Genomic DNA, 21,812 nt, shown 5'->3' on the forward strand with positions numbered 1-21,812 from the left:
GAATTCCCTTCTTACCTGATGGTAAGAGACCTGTAGGAAGGCCAAGACGAAGATGGAGGGACAACGTTGAGATGGACCTAAGGGAAATCGGTAGGGATGGAAAAGAGTATATAGAACTTGCTCAAGATAGGGAAAGATGGAAGGCCTGTGTTGCTGCAGCCATGAACCTTCGGGTTTAAGAAGGCTAGGGAGTTAGTTAGTTTAGTTAGAAGAGGAATTCCCCAACCATAAAGAATCTGCAGCAAAAGCTATGTAACTCTTGTCTCAAAGCGCGCGTTCCTCTACAGCTAAACTCTTACCTCCTAAAGACACCAAAGTTTACTTAATGCTTCCACAATTCTGTGTTCTTTTAGGTCACTGACTGTGTACAATTACGGTATAACCGATAATTCAAAAGTGTTTTAATAGAACAATAGTGTAGGGCCTTCCTGGTGGCGTCGTGGTAACGTCTCGCCTTGTAAACAAGGGCTGCAACACTCGAATCCAAGTGGAGGCATATAATTGCTCGGATCACAATGTAGGCCCAGTCCCGATTAGGCTACCTGCGCATAAAATTGATTTAAACTCAACAACGTTACAACACTTACACCTATGCTTTAAATATAATATAGAATCATGATGTAGTATTATTTATTAGAATTATAATTATATATTGTCACAAGGGGATCCCACATTGAACACTTGTAACTTGTGACAAAAACTGTTTGAGTTACCCTCCTTTTAAGGTAGGTTTCATTTCTGTATTGTATATGTAATGGAATATAGACTTAATTAAAACCCCGATATTAATTTTGGAACACCCTGTATATCCGTCGGTGATTACGCAATCCATTGTATTCTACGTATAAGTGTGTTATTCGATCGACAACTGTAAATTTACATGGATGTCCATTTCTCATAAATCTATAAATTTTGAACTCCACGTTATTTGTACTCCAAGCGAGGATTGCAAGGGGGGGGGATAATGCAGATGGGTAATCAGTTTATCTCCTTATCTTCGAACCCCTCCAAAGGGAGGTTAGTTTCTGTCGCGAAAGGGAACTCAAAATGTAAAATCTTCATTATCACGAGTTAGAAAATAGGTATAAGGGGAGTGGGAGAAATGTCAAGATTTTGGAAGTGCCATAACGGTGAGTGATAGATGACACCTAAAAGTATCAAAATGCACGGTAGATAGAAGTGGTGACGACAAATAGGTGCATTCTCTCCATATCATTTATTGCACCATTTAGAAGAATCGCAAGTTTTTACACAAATTGACAAAAATTAAAAAAACAAAACAAGTAGCAATTATTCACATTATTTTTTAGCACCATCAAAACAAAATGAAATTCGCGCCAATACTGATTTTCTTCTTTTTTTTTTCAGGTGCCGAAATCAAATTTTAATTCCCCTCCTATCACACTAGGATAATAAACATGCAACTTTAGTTATTACACATTCCATTCATCCATTTTAATTAATCAGAGGAATTCGATATTCGATCTGATCGGGAGAAAATGAATTCCCTATAAAAAACGTCTACACACCATCAAACGACGCTTTACAATTGAAATAATTGGATGAGTATGGCTATTAATGTTAGGATTGGACTATGATTACAAAGACGGTGAAATTTGCAGGTACGTTATTTATAAGAGATTTCCTGGTGACTACAACACATCCGAGAAAGAAAAATAGCAAAATACGCCCTTTGGAATTTCACCAATCCATTTTGCTGGATTGGACGAGACCCCTTATTCCACGGTATCGTCTACCCTTCTCGTTTTTGCAATTCGCATCTTTCCATTGCTTAATCCGAGGATTAGCTTTCTTCAAGACGAATTGTGGAGAACATGTGGTTTACGATATCATGATTTAAAAGTCGTATCTAGTGAAATACGCCGGCTAAAGCTAAGTTCGTGTTGCTAGAAGGCCTTCGTCGTTGCAAGTCACCTAACCCATTCACTAAGAAGAGAAAGAAACAATGTTGACGTCCTGAAAAAAGTTGTCAGAAAATTCCAACATCCAGGTTTTGCTCATAGATGGCTCTGTCGTCGCCTTTCAAAATTCCAACATCCGAGTTTTGCTCATAGATGGCTCTGTCGTCGCCTATCAAAATTCCGGGACCCTCCCGAAAAAAATATTTTTACAAAAATCATTTTAAAATATGGCGACCGGAAATGGACGTACCTCGAAAACGGTAAGATATAGCGCGAAAATAACTCGAAAAATCCCCCCCGTTCACTCCGCTGTCGATTTCGGTAACATAGAACACGAGTACGGAACTTGGTGGTCCTGAGGTCAAGGGGTCAAGGACCAACTGCCGATTTTTTTTTCGATCACTCGTAACTTTTGAAGGGATGATCGTAGAGACATGAGGTTTTTTGCGTTAACATCGTCTCGATGTCCTCTGTCCCTCATGTCTGGAATCGGATTTCCGAAATTCAAAATGGCGACCGGAAGTGGATGTATCTCGAAAACGGTTACACTTGGTCAAAATATGTTTTTTTTTTTTCTTGGACATGCATACATATAGGTCAGCTGTTCCCACTGTAGGTTAGATTAGTACGTAAAAGATCGTAAAAACAAAAAAAAAAGTGTCCTCGTGACAGGTTACAACTTAAGTGAAAGAGAACGCCCTAACTCGTGAAAGATCGTAAAAAAAAAAGTGAATAGGTTAAGTTATATCATAAGATCGTAAGAAAAAGGAATGTAACCAGAATAAGACCAAAACAACCTTTGTAGGTTAACTTAGCCCGTAAAAGATCGAAAAAAAGTGAATAGGTTAAGTTATATGACGTAAGATCGTAGCATATATGGAAAGGATGAGGTAGGAAAAACCGAGTTGCGGTGAAAATTGTACTGGAACGTCGACGAACGTCATAAAATCCACAAAAAATCATCATAATATGATACAACTGAGGCTAAATCCATAGAAATAGGGGATACCTACTTGGGATGAGTTTGAAACAACTCATTTACACTACTTACAAATAAACACTTGATGCCCTATGTAGTAATATATATATATATATATATATATATATATATATATATATATATACAAAAGCCATATCTAAGGAAAATGTGATGAATTTACATGAGTGTTCTATAGTAGTAATGAAATAAAGAAAGTTTGAGTGTTATACATATTTAGAAGAAAGGAAAGTGTAAGTGTGTGTATGGAATTACTGTTCGAAGTATAGGGATGAAAATGTAAGCACTGAAAATAATATTACTGGAGTTAGAATTTACAAGCATGTGAACGTAGAAGACGCTTTTAATCATATAAGTAAACATTTGCATAACAAACAGAGCGTGAAAAACGATTTTGACCCACAAATAATTTTTCTTTCTTTCTCTTCGGTTCGATCAGGCTCGGCCTGCGCTCCCTTTTTTTAACCGCTTTGGTTACCACAGAATTTTGACCATACTAATTCTAAAAGTTCCATTACGTAACTCCAAAGAAACCCTGTTAAAAACAACAAGGGTCTCATGCAAAAAACAGTACAAGTTGAGCCGCCCCCGTGGTGGAGTGGTTAGAACATCGTGCTACGACACCAGGGGTCCCGTTCACCATATCCTCACTCATACCAATCTTTTCAAATTAGTCAAAAGTGGCACAAAAAGCGAAGTAAAATGAAGTACCAGTTGAATGATCCAAACAGATAGAAAAAAGACACGCGACTGTTCGCATCCACTTACCATCCACATAATTACTTCCTCTTCACTCGATTGATTTGCTTTATTTTACTTCGCCTTTTGTGCCACTTTTTTGGCTAATTTGCGAAGATGATAATGAGTGATGCCATGAAGAAATTGATGAATTGGAACTCACAAACATCCATGCCCAGACCGGGATTCGAACCCGGTACCCCTGGCGTCGTAGCGCGACGTGGTAACCACTCCGCCGCGGGAACCGGCCTTCTTTACTCGAGGGAATGTCAGCCGTAACATCGGTATTTGTCGCACGAGAAACCTTTTGAATTACCGAGCGAAGTGGCGTAATTTTGGCGGAGATCAAGCGCGAACCCACCGTCACACGGGAGCCGCAACACCGGCATTTGTTTCGAGAGAAACGTTTTGCGTTACCAAGCCCGACTGAATTTTCTCTGGAAAGAATCTCCTACCTTGGAGTATTGCGTCTCCAACGAAGAGCTCCCCCGTCTGGTCGGCTGCCTGGTCCTTGAAGATCCTGGAGATGAGGATGGGCAGTTTGTGCTCAGCTCCGCCCTTGATGCTCAAGCCCAAGCCCCCGATCTTCTGCCTCACCACATTCAGCGTTCGTTCCTGGAAACAAACGGAAACACTCATGTAGTGTATAATCTTCATGAACAATAATTGCAAAAAATATTCGCATTATCTGTGTCACACTAAGCCTTGAAGTCGCAGGCATGTGTCGGAGTGGACATGGTTTGATGACAGGACAGAAACAAGTTTGATTCAGGATTACTATTATATATATATATATATATATATAAAATTCGATCAAGAAGAGAAATTTATTTAGCGTAAATGGGTTCAGGACCCAAAAGAACCTTTTATATATAAAATATTTCAATTCGGTCCATGAACATTTTTTTCGGATCAATTTAAATATGGTCCAGGAACCTTTCCGGATCAATTTAAATACGGTCCAGGAACTTTTTTTCCGGATCAATTTAAATATGGTTCAGGAACCTTTTCCAGATAAATTTAAATATGGTTCAGGAACCTTTTCCAGATAAATTTAAATATGGTCCAGGAACTTTTTTTCCGGATCCAAATATGGTCCAGGAACCTTTCTTTCCGGATCAATTTAAATACGGTCCAGGAACCTTTCTTTCCGGATCAATTTAAATATGGTTCAGGAACCTTTTCCAGATAAATTTAAATATGGTCCAGGAACGTTTTTTCCGGATCAATCCAAATATGGTCCAGGAACCTTTTTTCCGGATTAATTTAAAAACTGCCCAACTTTCGTATTGGAATGAAAGAACACGCAACTTGGACCGAATTTAAATTGTGCGAGAAAAAAAAGTTTCAGTTCCGTTGTGGAACCCAATAAAACCCATTAGAATTTATGGGTTCCTTGACCGGTAACAACCCTGGTATGATTTTAACTAAGATTAAACATAGGGCTCTTGCCATTAAACTTAGGACTCGTGAAATTAAACCTGAGACTCTTGCCGTCGTGACGTAATACACTGTCACTAGGGACCTTCAATTGATTGATTGATTTGGTTTATTTTACTTCGCTTTTCTGCCCTTTTGGCTAATCGAGAAGATGAGGGTGAGTGATGATATGATGAAATTGTTGAGGAGACATTCACAAACAACACCGGTGACCAGGCCGGGATTCCAACTTGGGCAACTGTCGTCGTAGCGAGATGCGCTAACCATTCCGCCACGGAGGTCGGCCTCTGTTGATGTGTTTTTGAGCTTGTCACTGACAATTTGATCCAATCCTCCTCATCGTAGCGATTGGTCAAAAGTAGCAGGAAAGCGACGTAAATGAAACAAATACAAAAAATACACAGAACATGGAATTACGACTCAATTTTTCTGAACAAAAAAGGGCAATGTATAACTATGACACTCAATCCTTCTATTCATAAGTGAACTGAATGTTTTTGCCGCACTTCAATCTCTTAAAACATCCTGTGTGTGCTCATAACACAGGCACAGAAGAAGCATTCCAAAATGATGATTCCAATACAAGCGTTGGGCGAAAGTTTATGGAGGGAAGACAATTGCACCTATTTAGCGCACGTTTCGCACAAACTTGGAAACATTCCCTCGGCAGTGGGGCATAAACAGCTGCTGTGTAGAGGAAGAGAACAATAATCCAACTCGGATTACTATCTCCTCCGGACACAGAGTTGAAATTTGAATCCACTTTTCGAGGGCCGTAAGTCCTTCAATCTAGGGAACTTCCTCCAAGTCCATTCCATTTTCTGCGTAATCTCCCGGGCTCTCACAACGCGTGTGCTGTTGGGGCATCGAAGTCTGGCAAAACTCCAAAAACATCTTCTCGAGCTTTTTCAAGTAAATAAACCGTTCCATAAAACACTGAAGAGATCTCGAGTTAAGAATCCATTCAGTTCCTCTGTATTAAGGCAGAGAGGGTGGGAGTACACAGAATATATAATGTAAGATTATACGTATTCTTACTCCTTAGTACACTCCTGTTCACATAAAGTGGCACAGTTGTAGAATGTGCCACTTTATCTGAATAGGAGTGTACAAGGCTTACGCAAGGACGTAGTGGTAACGACTTGTAATCAAGATGTCCCGGGTTCTACACCCCGTTGTGTTACATAGTAGTTTAGATCCCACTTTAACCTCTTAAGTTGGTAATGAAATGCCAAGCCTTCCGTAATAGGTAATTTTAAAAATTACAATTGCTCATCACAATTCAAAGTGACAGAAGACTCTTCTCAAACAAGGAAACTCCTTTCGCTGCTTTGAGCCCCTGCAAGAAGTCAGGGGTCCCGGGTTCGAATCCCGGCCCGACATGGCTGTTCATTGTGAGCGTTCCTTCATTGATTTCATCATATCATCATCACTAATCCTCACCGTCGCGATTAGCCAAAAGTGATACAAAAGCGACCTAAAGAATCTAATTAAATCACTCAATCAACAAAAACGCTCATGCAGCTCCTGTATTGGCACACACCTTGGCTCCGAACACAGATTACATACTACAAGTGAAAGATAAACACAGCTAGCAGAGTGCCAAGGTAGGGCAAGTTAAATACTCTCGCGCTTCTGAAGAGTGACATATCATTGCGGAAATGTTAACTAACTCAATATAAAAAAAGCACATTTGCAGCTCGACATTCGCAGGAGGACTGAACCAGAGAATGACGAGGATGGTTATATATATCCGTCGAATCCACGTGGGCATGGCGGATATATCCGTCATATCCACTTAAAGGGTTAAGCTGTACTCCAGTACGGATTAGACTACCTGTGTATAAAAGTGGACTCAAAAAACAAAAATCCAAAATCCAAAAACGCGATTTTCAAGTTTTATTGAAATAAAACTCCTCTAAAAAGCTCTATGTGAGTCCACTGCTTAAGCGGTAGAAATATTCCTAACAATACATTATTTCCTCTCTTCTGTAAACTTGATAAATTTCAGTGACGTACCTCTGGTGCTCACATGACGAACTACCAGTAGAGGAAAAGGTCTAAATATGCCCCCCCCCCCCTTTATGTTGTCATTTTCGGAGGAAAAAATAATATATCAAGCACCTGACTTTAAAATGCATATATATGAAATATATACTTAAATGTAATAGCATGCTAAAGTATAGAAGTTTCCCATTTTTCTTTTAAAAAAGCAATTTCCAAAAAATGGTAAAATGATGTATTTCAAAATTGTGGTCTAAATATGGGCTACTAGTGGCAATATCACAAAAAGCAATTACAATTTTAAAAAAACAGTCATTTATCGCTAAAACATTATAAAATTCATATTTATGAATAATCTGTTGATTTGAAAATCACGCGAAATGGGAAAAATCGAAATTAAGAAAAACATCCAAATATTTGTTGGAAATGTGATCTCAACATTAGACCTCATGGCACAGCCCATATTTAGACCATCACGCTATTTTTCTTCTTCAATTTATTTTCGCTCTCTGTGGTACATATTTCACAAACAAATCATGGCATTATAAAAGCCCACATTTGTTTTATGTACCGCTAATATCATAACCTATGCAAAGCAGATGAGAATTCATTAAACGCGGAGTTAAAACATACCTGCAAAAAGTTTTCGGAGGTCCCAATTCTATAACAGCGTCCAAGGTCGAAACTAACCACCACTTTCTCTTGAGAAATTGGCGCCGCAAACTTTGACCTTGACAGATAACCAGTTCCAATAGCCTCTGCCAGGCTGCAGCACCCGGGAGCGCTGATAGCTCCAAAACCCATATTTAAACCTTCGCCCAAATTTAGACCTTCTCCTCTTATCATTTTATATTTTCCTTTATTTTTCATGGCTTTTCTGTCACTTTTTGGGCCCATGCTGACAGTGCAAATGAATGATGATTACATGAAATTGATGAAGAGATTCTCCCAAAGGGATACCTGTGCCCAAGCCTCGTACTTGAACCCGGAGCCTGGTAGCGATATTTTAGGAAGATCGCTCATCATGATATCTAACCAAGGTGGAAACTTGTAAATTCGAAAGCATTATTTCGTAACATACCCCATCGGTACGAGTAGAATGTCCCCAAGCAGCGTTACTCCTCTCAGCGATGACAATCAAAAGACCCCCTGCTTCCTAGATTACCTGGTTTTCTTCATGTTGCCCCGACCTTCCACCAGGTGAGCCACGGCCGCTTCCTGTGTAAAAACCTCTTTCTCAACAAAATCCAGAAGCAGGTTCTGACAAGCCTGGACAAGATTCTACTCGTACACTCATACACATTTTTGTATTTGTATTTTCCGTCGCATTTCTGCCACTTTTAGATAATAACGACAACCAGGATAAGTAAGGAAGATCAAGCTTAAGTACAGCTTATGCACAGATAAACTAATCGCGACTGGGCTTGCTGTTGAGAATGGGACCAGAACTATGATGTGTCTCTTCGGGTATCGAACCTGGTAGACTTGATTACAAGGCGACGACCTTACCTGTACGCCGTCGGGGAGCCCCCTAAGAGAAAGGAGAAAGAAGCTGAGCATATTTATTCATCCAACGATAAGAAAATTGAAAAAATTAAACCGTGTTGTATAAATAGTGAATCAATTTTCTTGTCCATCTGTTATATTTTTAGGAACCTCGACTACATGTATTTGAACCGCTACCTGCACGGAACAATTCATCTTCTGGTTTGGAAGCGTCATTTATCTTCCTGAAAGCTAAGTTGCCTTCAACGGAGCACGCTTTTATTTTGACTTCGACATAATCGCATTTTCTATATATTTAGCCGGATGTTTCCTGCAGCGTTTGAAAATTCAACGCTACTCTCCAGCAATTTCTGTTGCGAGAAAGGTAATAATATTAGAGGATTAATGCGACTGAATTTTATTTCTCCCCAACAATTCTGTTGTTGCAAAATTTTCGAATTTGGTTGTAACTGAATAACAGCTGGCTTTGTTCAAAATAACTTTTCTTTCAAAATTTTGCCACGGCCTGTGATAAAGATCGCCCCCACGACACACTACTTGGTACTGTGTTCCATTTGGAGACAAATTTTATGGCTTATCTTTCACACAAAAACATTAAAAGCTTATAAATTAGGCTACAACTTTTATTCCAAACAATATTTTGTCATCTAATTTCTTCAAAAATTAAAGGTAAAAACTTAAAAATTACATTTTCTTAAATTACAACAAAACCACCGAAATTAGAGAAAATCAAGCAGAACCTTTTTTGTCGTCCATCTAATGAGGATTAAGGCTTTAAAAAGTATCTGCTTATGATCATCAATTACGGAGGCATACGCCAGGAACTAAGAATTGTGAATCTGAGATTGGGAGTACCGGGGGAGGGGGGGGGGGGTGAACTTTGGGATTTTGCATTCCTAGTAGTGGTCTAAACAAAATTCAGATTTTACGGAATTATTCCTGACATTTGACCTTTTTTTTCTTTTTACCTTGAACAACTGGTCTTTGCTGTGTGATAAACGAAAGAGCATTAGAATAAAGAAAAATCCACGGAGGGCTTTGATACACAAAAGATAGGATGTAACAATGCAAGTTACCACAATTACCAAACTAGCGAACAAGGTAAGATAAAGATTCAATGTGTACCTATGCCTCGCAGGGACATTTCGCATAACTTTCTTTATACTATATTATATATATATAAAACATTGTGGATTCAAACCCGGGAGCTCTGGCGTCGTAGCGCGCTGTGCTAACCACTCCGTCTCGGAGGCCGGCTTAATATGAATGTGGCGACCACCCAGGGCAAATGATTTGTCAGCATCAAAGATCGAGATCCTGGAATTAGTCCCGAAATCTCGGGATTGTTCAATCTACTCAGGAATGCATTACTTAGTCTACGGCACATCACCTAACTTAATTCTACGGTGACAATAGCTTGTCATGTACTCTAAATGAGATACCACGTGGTTACGAGGTCGTGCATGAGGACACCTTCTAGCTTTGAAGCTTTTCCACCGACGATAAAAGACAGGCATGACTTGGTCAAGAAATAGTTGAACTGAAAGAAGTGAAAAAAAAACCACGCCTCTCTCGAGAATTCCAATATCCCAATCCTCTGTGACCCCGCATGCATCCAAAGGGTAGGCCCCACCTTAGATTCAATAAACTGGATTTACAACGACTAGTCGGCCTATTGGAAAGCAAAGGACATCGTTTGTAGGAGAATCTTCAGCGTGGAGGAGGCTGACTTCACTAGGAATTCTTTATCAGAGCCCGTACCCTCGTGTCCTTTGAGAAGTGGGAGGAACGTATACAGAAATACATTCCACAGAGTTCAGTTTGATTGATTGATTTGGTGTTTTAAGTCCATTTTATGCACATTAAGGCTAATCGGGACTGGACCTACAGTTTAAAGTGGGATCCGAACGACTTGTGACTCACAGGGTATCGAACCCGGGACCCCTTGATTACAAGGCGGCGACGCTAACATTGCGCCATCGGTAAGGCCCAGAGAGAGTTCAATTTGGTTTTGTCATTCAGGTTTAACCACTATTATTATTTCTGCACATGTATGCATTAACCATGGCTGTTGCTACGAAACTACTCGACAATTTCGTATGTTAAAAGCACGAAAAGAAAATAACACTTCGTCAAAGTAGAGTTTAGGCTCACATCTGTGGCGCACGAGAATCTGTTTGGCAAGACCACGCATAAGGGCAGAGAAGGGGAGAGAGCGAGTGGGCGGAGCAAAGAAGTGCGCGCTGCTTCAAACAGTTGGTAGCTGCAGCCGCGTTTTGCCGTCCATGCACCCACTTCCTTTCTCACGAGTTCAATGATCGAACCATTACTTGCACAGAGATTTTCGGGACAAAGTTTAGAGTTTAAAGTGGGAAGGAACCGAATCACCATATTCGTCTACTGAAAATAAGAGAAGAAAATGAGCCAAGGAAGAGAAAAGGAAGTAAATGGAAAAGATGGAATGGAGGAAAATGTAGGAAATGAATGGAAAAAGAAAAGCGTGAACAGGAACGAAGAAACGAAAAGGAAATGAACGGAAAAGACAAGAAAAAAGTAAAATAAAAAGGAAGAAGGAATAAAACGCAAAAAACGTATACGAACGGAAGAAACAAGAAAGAAAGAAAGAGCAAGGGAAAAAGGAGAGGAACGGGAAAGAAAAGAACATCTTGGAATCAAAGAAAAATCAAGAAGAAAAACAGAAAAATAAGAAAGGAAGAATAAAAGGACAGAAAATACGAAAATTGCAGCAACTAAACGCAAAAAGGAAAGAAAGGAGGAAAATAGAAGTAGGGAACAATCAGAAAAGAACGAGTGAAGCGCAAAAGAAGATGACCGGAAAGACAAGAAATAAAAGAGAACGGAAGAGAAAATGACAAGAGAATAGAAACGAAGAATGAAAGTAAGGAAAAGAAAGAAACGTCAACAGGAAAAGCAAAAATGGATAACGGAAGATGAAAGGGATCAGAAAAGGAGTGAAACACGAGAGAAAGAGACACCAGAAAAGGCAAAAAAGAAAGGAACGGAGAAGATAAGAAAATGCTAGAAGGAAAAATGTAAGAAGAAAAGAAACAGGAAAAGAAACGAAGAATAAAATACGTAGAAGGAAACAAAAAATCAATAGCAAGAAAGGGTAAAAACTAAACGAAGAAGAAGAAGGTTAGAAAAGGACAGAAACGGAAAAGAAGGAGATGGCCAGGTGAAACAAGAAAGAAGGAAAGAGAATATTAGAAGCAAAGATAGAGAATATTAAGAAGAAAAGAAGCAAAGTATAAAAGGAAAGAAAGAAAAGAAACTTCTACAGCAAAGAAGGAAAATACAAGAAGGAAGGGTTCAGTAAAAAGGAGATGAGAAGGAAATACAAGACGAAAAAGAGAAAACGGAGGAGAGGAAAATTAAGAAAATGTCGGAAGCAAAGAGAAGAATAAAGAAGAAAAGAAACAAAATAAAAAAATAAGAATAAATGGAAGGAGAGAAAAGAAAAGTCAACAACATAAAAATAAAATAACAAAAGACACTGAAATGACAAATAAATTCACGGAACCGAACCAGAACAACGATTCGACTTTAAGCCTTGTGATCTTTCATCAGCGCATCCAACTCCGAGAATCATCTCTGATACTGATAGCCCGAGGGTCTCTCTCTCTCTCGCTCGGCTGAGTACGTCACGAGAGTCCACTTACACGCTTCCTCGCAATTCCAGCCAGTCAGCGGTAACCATGGAGACCACACAATTAATTTCAGCTACGATCGCAAACAACGCAGCGTACGTGGAAGCAAACGGAGCACTTCAAAAGCGTCGCAAATTAAGAACCTGGGTAGGCAATTACAGGGTAGGTAGTGTTTCCCGAGCTTCATGCATCTGGCTTCAGGCTGTCTCAGCAAAGGCCTCTGACAAGGACGCAGTTTCGGCAGCTTTAATTTTCCCTCTTGGGATGTGAAGCTACGTATGTTGCCTGCATGCTGGCAACACAACATATGTGCCTTATCGACAGGACGGGCTTCAAACAATCCGCCATGTACGCTCTTGTTGCGATAATTCTTTCCTTCCGAAGACTGGCTTGTCCACGTCTCTGAATACAGAAGGTCGTTTCACGTCCATGGTAACAAAGTTAGAACCCACCTCACCTTAAGAAGAACCGTGACGTCACGAGCGGTGGTGCTCCATGTGATACCCCTGACATGCATCAATGGCCCTGCAGCGGAGTTTCCATTGGAGGAGACTGCGTTGAAGAACACATTGGTACAAACGATCATACTCCTCCTGACAAGCTTTCCAAAGACCCTCAATTGTGCGGGGCCGTCTGTTTCCCAAGGCTCGTTTCAACAACGGAAACCCACAAAAATCCATGGAAGAGGCATCGGGGGATTTCACAGGGATGTCTGTAAAGGGGATTGCATGAATGCCCGTTTCACGTGCCATCCGATCCATGTATATCTGCGTGGACTTTGCCGTATGACTGGAAGCCTTGTCCTGGTGGATGACAACACGAAATGTGTCGCTGCCATAGACAAAAGGAATATCATGTCTGTAAAGTGGCTCCAAAATATTCGTCTGGTAATAGGCTGCATTTATTTTAGCCTTTTTTCCACTCTGCGCAGTGGAAGTTTGCCGTTATGGCAGTAACCACCAACAACCATGAACCCGCGTGGAAAACTTTCAGCACATTCACGTACCCACTCAGATCGACTTCTTGCATCACGTGAACGATAGTAGATGGCCTTTTTTTTACCACATCCCGACAGATACACCCATGCTTCATCCAAAGACACCACATACTTCCTGTGGTCTCCTGCCAGATGGCGTTCGTAGAGCTTCCGACTGTTGTTCTTCCTCTCCTGGGCATGTGAGGCACGCAACTTATGAACTTGAGCCTTGTGCTTCCGCACAAGTTGTAAATCTTGGGCTATAATGCGATTCACAGTTGCAGGGAAACATTGCACTGCCTGTGCAATCACTCTTCGCGTTGCAGGGTTTTCACATCGCACCAAGGATCTCACTTTCCGCACAACATCGGAGGAACGCTTGGGCTTCCGATATGTCCGAGGCCCACTTTGACTGGTTCCAGCAACAGGTACGGTGCAACCTTTATGGCGATTCAACACTGCATTGATGCCCTTCTTTGACACATGGAATGCTTTCATGTGGCACTGTTTAATTATCTGGCTATAACTATAACCAACGTCGGAAAGGGCACAGATGTACCCCTCCCAAAAGACTGGAATTTTTGGTGCCATATAAACACTCACTCACACACCAACCATCGTCTTTGAAAGTCAACACACAGTACTTTCGTCCTACTGGCTCTGGCTGCTCTGCGCTGTGCCTACGTGCTGCTCCTTGGTGATCGAAATCGTTACCATCAACGTGAAACAACCTTCTGTATATACACAGTCCGACAATTAAGTAATGGGACCTTATGCTGTCCTACGTTTGTTTTCTATCTGCGAAGTAGTGTTCATGGTATAGTGTGCTCCACAATATAAACATCTGACAATAAAGTTCGGTGAATGATCCTGAATATCGAAAGTAGACGAATTCTTATGAAATTTACCTTACTGTCCTTCGAAGTAGTACCCTCCCATGGCTATGCACCGTTGAGAACGGCTGTACATGTCCTGGAAACGTTTAGAAAAGTCTTCTTTCGGGATGGTGTTCAAGACCCTCGTCACGTTCCGTTGGATGTCTGGAATATCCTCAAATCTCTGACCTTTCAAAGCGATTTAGAGGCGTGGGAAGAGAAAAAAATCTGGAGGATTCAGATCTGGCGAGTACGGTGGATGGTCAATTTGCACCAACCCCTTCTAAGCCATAAACTGTCGGACGATAGTGGCTGTGTGAGGACGAGCACTGTCGTGTACGAGAAACCATGAACCTTGTTGTGAGGGGACTACCTCGAAGGACAGTCAGGTAGGTTTAATTAAGAATTCGTCTACTTTCGATATTCAGGATCATTCACCGAACTTTATTGTCGGAGGTTGTAGAACCTGCCAACACTTCATGAACGCGCGATAAGTATGCTGGGAGTTATTCTGCCATGTCGTGTCGTCACGTAATCGCCATGCAGCAGCGAGTGAATTTCAAGTTTCATGGAAGCATTCTGAAAAATGCTCGCAGGAATAAATATTTCTTTAATTCCAGTGTTGTGGAGGATGAAACGTGGCATTTTTGCAGATTTAGCAGATTGGAAGTCGCTAGATTTACCAAAGGGCACAAAAAAGCAACTCCAAAAGTCAAGGGTGAAGACAAAGGGTGAAGATAATATTGTGTTTTTTTGCGTAGCAAAGCATTACTCATCATTTATTTTTTCCAGAGGGTAAAATAGTAATTGACTGTTACTATCGTTGTACCATGAATAATTATGAACGAGAACTGTTCGCGTCCGACCTCAGTATACAGAACAGGGCGGTTGGTTCCTGCTCCACGATAATGCACGGTCCCAGCAAACAGTGGTTATCCAGGTATTCTTAGCCCGAGTGTGTTGATTCATCCTCTCGCCAGATCCATTCCCGTTACTATTTCCTGTTCCCGAAAGTGAAGCTGCTATTGAAATTACATACTTTTGATGAACACAGGAACATCCAACAAGCTGTGACGTCTAATATTCAAGTCATATCACATGAAGATTTGCAGATGTCGTTTCAATTGTTGGCCAACCGTGCCACTTGCTGTATCCATGCAGGAGGAATGTACGTTGAGTAATAAACAAGAAATGTACAAATATTTTATTTCCCTTTTCAATTGATAACGACAGTCTCATTACTTAATTGTCAGATTGTGCAGTATGTTCTATATTCTATTTTGAATACTTTACGTCACCTCTATGGTAGAATTCACACCGAAGCGACAAGCGACGTATCCCCCTGAGAGATAATTTTGATGATACGAGGATTGGAGAGGAGTGTAAGAGGTGGGACTTTCCGAAGACACCAATATCAACCTCTCTTCCATGGTGGGCCTAGCCGATGGCATATTGTAGTCGGTTGAGAGATTGAGTTTATACCTACTTAATCGCCAATTAATGAAGCAGTTTGGCGTGACAAATCTATCTTTTTCATTTCACAAAATAAAATTGAATTTAGCCTAAAAGGTAAAATTTTAATTTCCTGTAGGGATATTAATTTTTAAAACTCATATATCACCTATGTGATATATTTGACATAGGACTGAAGCCAACACCAAATTTGACGTAGGACTGAAGCATTATTCTACAAAGCGAATCTACATTTTTCTCGCTACTTTTCCTAATTATAAAATTACAGTAAATAAATTGATAACTATAGCAACCTGTTTCCCTTGATATAGGCAATTTCCGAATTTGAACACGATCCTGTGTTTTGCAAAATAAGCACATCTCTCCTGAGGAACTCAAAATACATTTTAAATTAAACTTTTTCTACAAGAGCCTCATTCAATTCTTGACCCATAATACTTGAAAGGTTTGAGTTTCAAGTTGGCTTTATGCACTGACAGGCTAATCGGGAATGGATCTCCAGTTTAAAATGGGATACGAACCACTATGTGGCTCCAACGGGTATCATAATCGGGACCCCTTGACGACGTTACCACTACACCATCCATCAGGGATTGGAAGGTTTAATGAATTCGGACACATTTTGTCGTGTTTTTCGGACATGAGTTTTAAAATTCCTTTTCCCCAATTGCAACTTTCAAAAGACAATTAAAATTACACATGCTAAATAATTGCATCAAGACATTAAATTCCCATACTGTGTGGTATATACGCAGAAAAGACAAATATAATGGAAAATGTTTTTTATCTCATATGTGAGTATGAGTCTTGTTTTTATTCTCATGACTTTTTTTATTATATTAGTAAAGAAAAATAACGAACAGAGTATTTAATGGTCAAGTGGAAGAGAAGAAACTAAATCCTTAACTTCGGAAATAAATAAATACAATTCCAAAGTAAATCTGAATGTTAAACACTAGGGTACTAAAATTTTAGATGCTAATCCAAAGGGGTAATGTTTTATAAACAAAAAATGCAGCAAGAGAGACGCCCTTCGAAATTTGAGCGCTTTTATCATTTTAAGAAAGAAAGAAAGATACGCATTATATTTGTCAATAGCCAATTTATATTTTCAGGTCTAAACCACGAACTTGTTTTCGCAGCTACATTCATTTTTCGTAATGCAAATGCAGGGATTTGTCATGTATTTTCATGACCAAAGAAAAGTTATTCTCTGTCTACAGAAACCAATCTTTTGCACCGCAGAGCACAAAATAGGCAATTACTGTTGATTCCGGCTCAAGAAAGATTTCAATTAAAACTCTGAAAAGAAGTTGCTTGACAACGAGCGATCGATTCAGAGAAGCACAGAAGCGCGAACCGCTTGATTGCTTGGAGGTTTCCCTGCAAAACACTAAAACCTCATTATCTCCTTACTCTTGTACTACGCCTCGCTAAAATTACACGATTTGCCAGCCGATATCTAGAGGAAACTACACAGTTTGTTTGGAGGAAATCTTATGTTTAATTGAATTTTTCGGTAGTCCGAAATGGAACATCCCAGTGAAAATCAGTACTTACCAAATTAATTTAATGATATTGGCCAAAGGAAATTAAAAGATTCCCTTTCGATTTAACACTTCGGTTGACTGGTCTGGCAGGGTGGTGCGAATAACACTGGGGAACAGTGAAATTGCGGCACAGTGTTTGAGAGCTAATTTAGGGCAATTTCATGCTGCTGAATAATGATATAATAATATATTTCCTGAATTGGCTCTAATTTATGAAATAAATGCAACTAAACCAAAATGGCGGAAACATAAGACATACATATAAATGAACTTCCAACAACAATTTAATATTTCTTTTTGTGATTACAATCATTATTATAAAAATAAATTTATATAGGCCTATGATCAAAATAATTAAGAAAATATGTACACAATGAAGTAACAAACTATGTGAAACGTTTTCTATACGATTTCCTGCTGTATTGCTTTTTAGGACAATCCCTCTGTAAGCTCCAACAGTAGTCGGCCATCACGTGGCGATCCCACCGTCCCTGGTACCTTTCTTCCATTATCCTTATATCCTGATGGAACCTTTCTCCCCGTTCTTCACTAAAATCACCAACGTTCTCAGGGAATCTGTCAATGTGGCTATGCAGAAAATGTATCTTCACACTCATATTAGCTCCCAATTTCTCAAAATTTTTCAACATATTTCCAACTATATCGGGGTACTTTTCTGCTCTGTGATTCCCCAAAAAGTTTTTGACGACGGATACAAAGCTCAGCCAGGCCTCAGATTCGATGTAAGACATGTAAGTTGTAAAATTGGCATCATTTATAAGTGTACGAATTTGTGGAGGTCCGTCATTATCTGCCTTCAATTTTTCAATACTTAGTCCTGAAAAAGTGCGGCTTATATATTTGAAACAATCTCCACTTGTATCTAAGGCCTTGACAAACTGTTTTATCAACCCAAGTTTAATATACAGTGGCGGAGGGATGATTTTGTCCCTATCTATCAGCGGTTCATGAATGATATTAGCTTTTCCCACTAAAATTCTTCCTTGGGGGCCAAACTTTTATCATCCAATGCTTTTCTCTAGCACGACTATCCCACAAACATAGGAAACAGGGATACTTTGTGTACCCACTTTGCTGTCCTAGTAAAAAAATCACCATCTTCAAATCCACACACACGAGCCACATATGTTCAGCATATTCAATTTTTTTCTAAAACCATTTTTATGTTTTGGTATTCTTCCTTAAGGTTTGTTGAGTGTCCAATATATTGCCTAGCAATGCTTCATAAGTTGCCTAGCAACAATTTACAAATAAATAAATAAGTTTCTTATGGGAATTTCATCCCATTATCAAATTTTGATATTACCGAGAAAAGCATAGAGTAATTTTACCTCCTACATTTTCCATGGTGCGTTTATTTTTATAACTGGAGTCAATTCAAGTGAACCAATCATACAATTGGCAACCACAGCTGTTTTGTGTGCTGAAACTGTTATTAAACTTTATGCCGCAAAATAAAATCTTTTTTTTGTTCCCCAGTGTAATCAACAAGGGGATAAAGGAATGTTCGTTTACCTGTAGAACTAGCTGTGAAGATCGTCTCCTCTGATTGTAGATAATGCACTCCTGAAATGAAACTTCGATAGCGTGCCACTCCCCGCGGTAAGTCTTTTACGTATCAATCGATAATGAGCCCATAACTTGGAGGCAACAACTGTTCACGCGATAGCTTTTGGATTACAAGTGGGGGCTGTGAAATTGTGTCTCAATCTTCTTGAGCCCGGAGCACAGTAAATTCCTTTTTTTAAAATCGTCGACTAGATCCCAACAATTTTACTCGTAAATAGCTTTCTATTTATTTAAACTTTATACGTTAATTAATATGTACCCTTGAAATTTAATATTAATAAATAAATTATGGCATAATCAAAGGGAGTATTAGTTCGATTATGTTTAGGTTTGTTGAGAAATATAAAATTTGGTTTAAATTAGTTGACAACGACTGGATATCGTATCACGCCGAAGACGTGACTCGAACCTGGGACCCTCGGCGTCATAACCCGATAGACTAATCTCTCAGCCAAGGGGTCCGGCTGAAGCGCTGGAAATAGCTTCTTACAAGCACATAACACCGGCAATAAACCGGAAATCGTACGAAAATAAGCAAAGTAAAGACAGTTAACGACAAAACGGAATTCGCCAACGGCTTTAACGATCAGAAATTTGAATCTCCTTTAAACAGATCGAGACACAATTTCACAGCCCCCACTTGTAATCCAAAAGCTATCGCGTGAACAGTTGTTGCCTCCAAGTTATGGGCTCATTATCGATTGATACGTAAAAGACTTACCGCGGGGAGTGGCACGCTATCGAAGTTTCATTTCAGGAGTGCATTATCTACAATCAGAGGAGACGATCTTCACAGCTAGTTCTACAGGTAAACGAACATTCCTTTATCCCCTTGTTGATTATTCGCACCACCCTGCCAGACCAGTCAACCGAAGTGTTAAATCGAAAGGGAATCTTTTAATTTCCTTTGGCCAATATCATTAAATTAATTTGGTAAGTACTGATTTTCACTGGGATGTTCCATTTCGGACTACCGAAAAATTCAATTAAACATAAGATTTCCTCTTCAAAATATTTGTTAATGAAAATTGCTGCTCTAAACTAAATTGACCGTATCCGTCAATCTCTTTATTTGGAGGCGGGAAGCAATGCGTCTCCGGTTAGATCGTTTGGTCGCTCAACGCCACCGTCACGAAAGCATTTTCTGTTATCGCAGTGGAAACCCGAACGAAAGAACACCTTTCCAGTTGATTGCCAGCTCGGACTGCAGTTAACGACAAAACGGAACTCGCCAACGGCTTTAACGATCAGAAATTTGAATCTCTCTTAAATAGATCAAGAGCCCATTTCTCAGCCCCCCAGTTGTAGCGTGAACAGTTGTTGCCTCCAAGTTGTTGTCGCTTCACTCTTCCGGCGCTAACTAGAGAACGGCTCCAAGGTTGTAATTCAAATTTGGAGGCTGAGCGGGTGACAGTTCCCTCTCAGCTGCCTTGAGTGTTCACTAGTACTGGCGAGAAAGAATGTATTCTTATCGCTGGTGAAAGCCGAACAGAAGGTCATCTTTCAAGGTGGTTGCCAGCTGGGGCTGCAAGTCGCACACTTCAGGAGAACCTCTCGCGGCTCGGTATACTTGACACGGGTGGACCAATGAACGCGTGAGAAGGAAGTGAATGTATGGAGGGGAAAACGCGGCTGCCGCTGCCAGTCGTTTGCAGCAGTACTCCGACCACTCGCTTTCTCCCCTTCTCTATCGTTATCCGCGGCCTTGCTCAAGATTCTCGAGACAGAGTGTAGGAAGCTGAAGATAGAATTGTGAGCGGAAAAGAGTTTCATGAACATTACAACACGTAGAACATGAGAGAAAATTCTGATCTTTTCGTAGCGTCCACCTATTTACCCTCTTTGTCCTCAAGGTGTTCGATAACACCTTAGCCACGTAATAGTACAACACGAGGTTACAAAACAGAATGTGGATACAAGAAAAGGCCTTGCAATAAAAGCTCCACCATTATACTTCGTTCTGGTAATTAACAGTATGGAAAATTTACATAGTTTAGTGCAGTCGAATTGGCAACCTGGACATTCAAAAATATTAAGCAAAACTTTCTGGAATATGAAGTCTACATGTGTTGTATTTGTCACAAAAGTCCAGAAGAATCCAGTTGCGGGTTTCGGAGAAATGACGTCATCAATATGGCCGCCGACAGAATTTGCACCGTAAATTTCAAACGCGTATAACTTATCACAGAAGAGAGATAGAACCTTCGTTTTTGCATCAAATTAAAGGAAATCAACTGGAAAATTTGTAGAATAAAGTCTATTATCTGTACTCGACATGTTTTCTGAAATATATAAACCAAAACCGAATAAAATTAATTTTTATTACCTGCTTTTTACGTTTTAGCGTAAATTACTTAATCACTGTAAAGTACTATTAAACATTTTGACTTTATAATTGTAAAACTTTTTGAGAACACATTTTGCTCACTTTTCTGGGGAAAATCTGTCGGGACATGCTTGTTAATCTCGGGGAAAGAGATCACGGGTTTTGCTCCGTGAGCTAAAGGTGTTCTTTAATTCATTTTTTTGTACATCTAAAATGAGACTTCCTTTGTTTACGACTGTGGAGGAAGAAGTGCACTTGGTTACTTAAGACAGAAGCCTCTTATCGTGAGCTGTGGGGCCGAGCGAAAATTAAAGCTTCCCTGAAACAAGATTTGTTGCCGACGCTAAGGTCTGGGAAATCCCCCAAATCCGCTTTCTTTCTCTTTCGTGGAGGTCTGGAGAGCAAGTGATTCGAAAACTGGAATTACTTAAGCGAGAATTTGTTTTTCCGCACGTTCCACTAATCCGTTTTGGAGACGATGACAATAGACTCGCACACCTGGTAGGGGTCGTGGCGAATGTTGTGGAGAAACGTATGCCTACCAGGCTTGTATTGACTCCATAAGCAAGGCTGGTTTTAGTGGATTCTCTGGTATTGGGTAAAAACGTTGTTCTGCACCACCTCAGACACTGGTGTTGAGTGGTATGGGTTCATGACCATGATTCTTGAAAGTATTCAAAGACTAAGAATGACAGCTTCGTTTACAAATTAGACATTAAAAACGGACTTTTTAATCGGATATTCTTA

At 39.9% G+C, this 21,812-nt stretch overlaps 1 protein-coding gene across 4 annotated transcripts in view; it reads right to left on the reverse strand.

Annotated features, from left to right (window-relative positions):
- Positions 1–21,812, reverse strand: part of Syn2 (Syntrophin-like 2) — a 623,560-nt gene that overhangs the window by 69,633 nt on the left and 532,115 nt on the right. For all 4 annotated transcript variants that reach the window (XM_083109950.1, XM_083109951.1, XM_083109953.1 and 1 more), the window contains one exon: positions 4,113–4,272. In XM_083109950.1, the coding sequence (XP_082966076.1) occupies positions 4,113–4,272 (160 nt within the window). The remainder of the gene's footprint in view (positions 1–4,112; positions 4,273–21,812) is intronic.

Source organism: Lepisma saccharinum, chromosome 23 (assembly GCF_977018435.1).
Source record: "Lepisma saccharinum chromosome 23, izLepSacc3.1, whole genome shotgun sequence".
Classification (NCBI taxonomy): Eukaryota; Metazoa; Arthropoda; class Insecta; order Zygentoma; family Lepismatidae; genus Lepisma; species Lepisma saccharinum.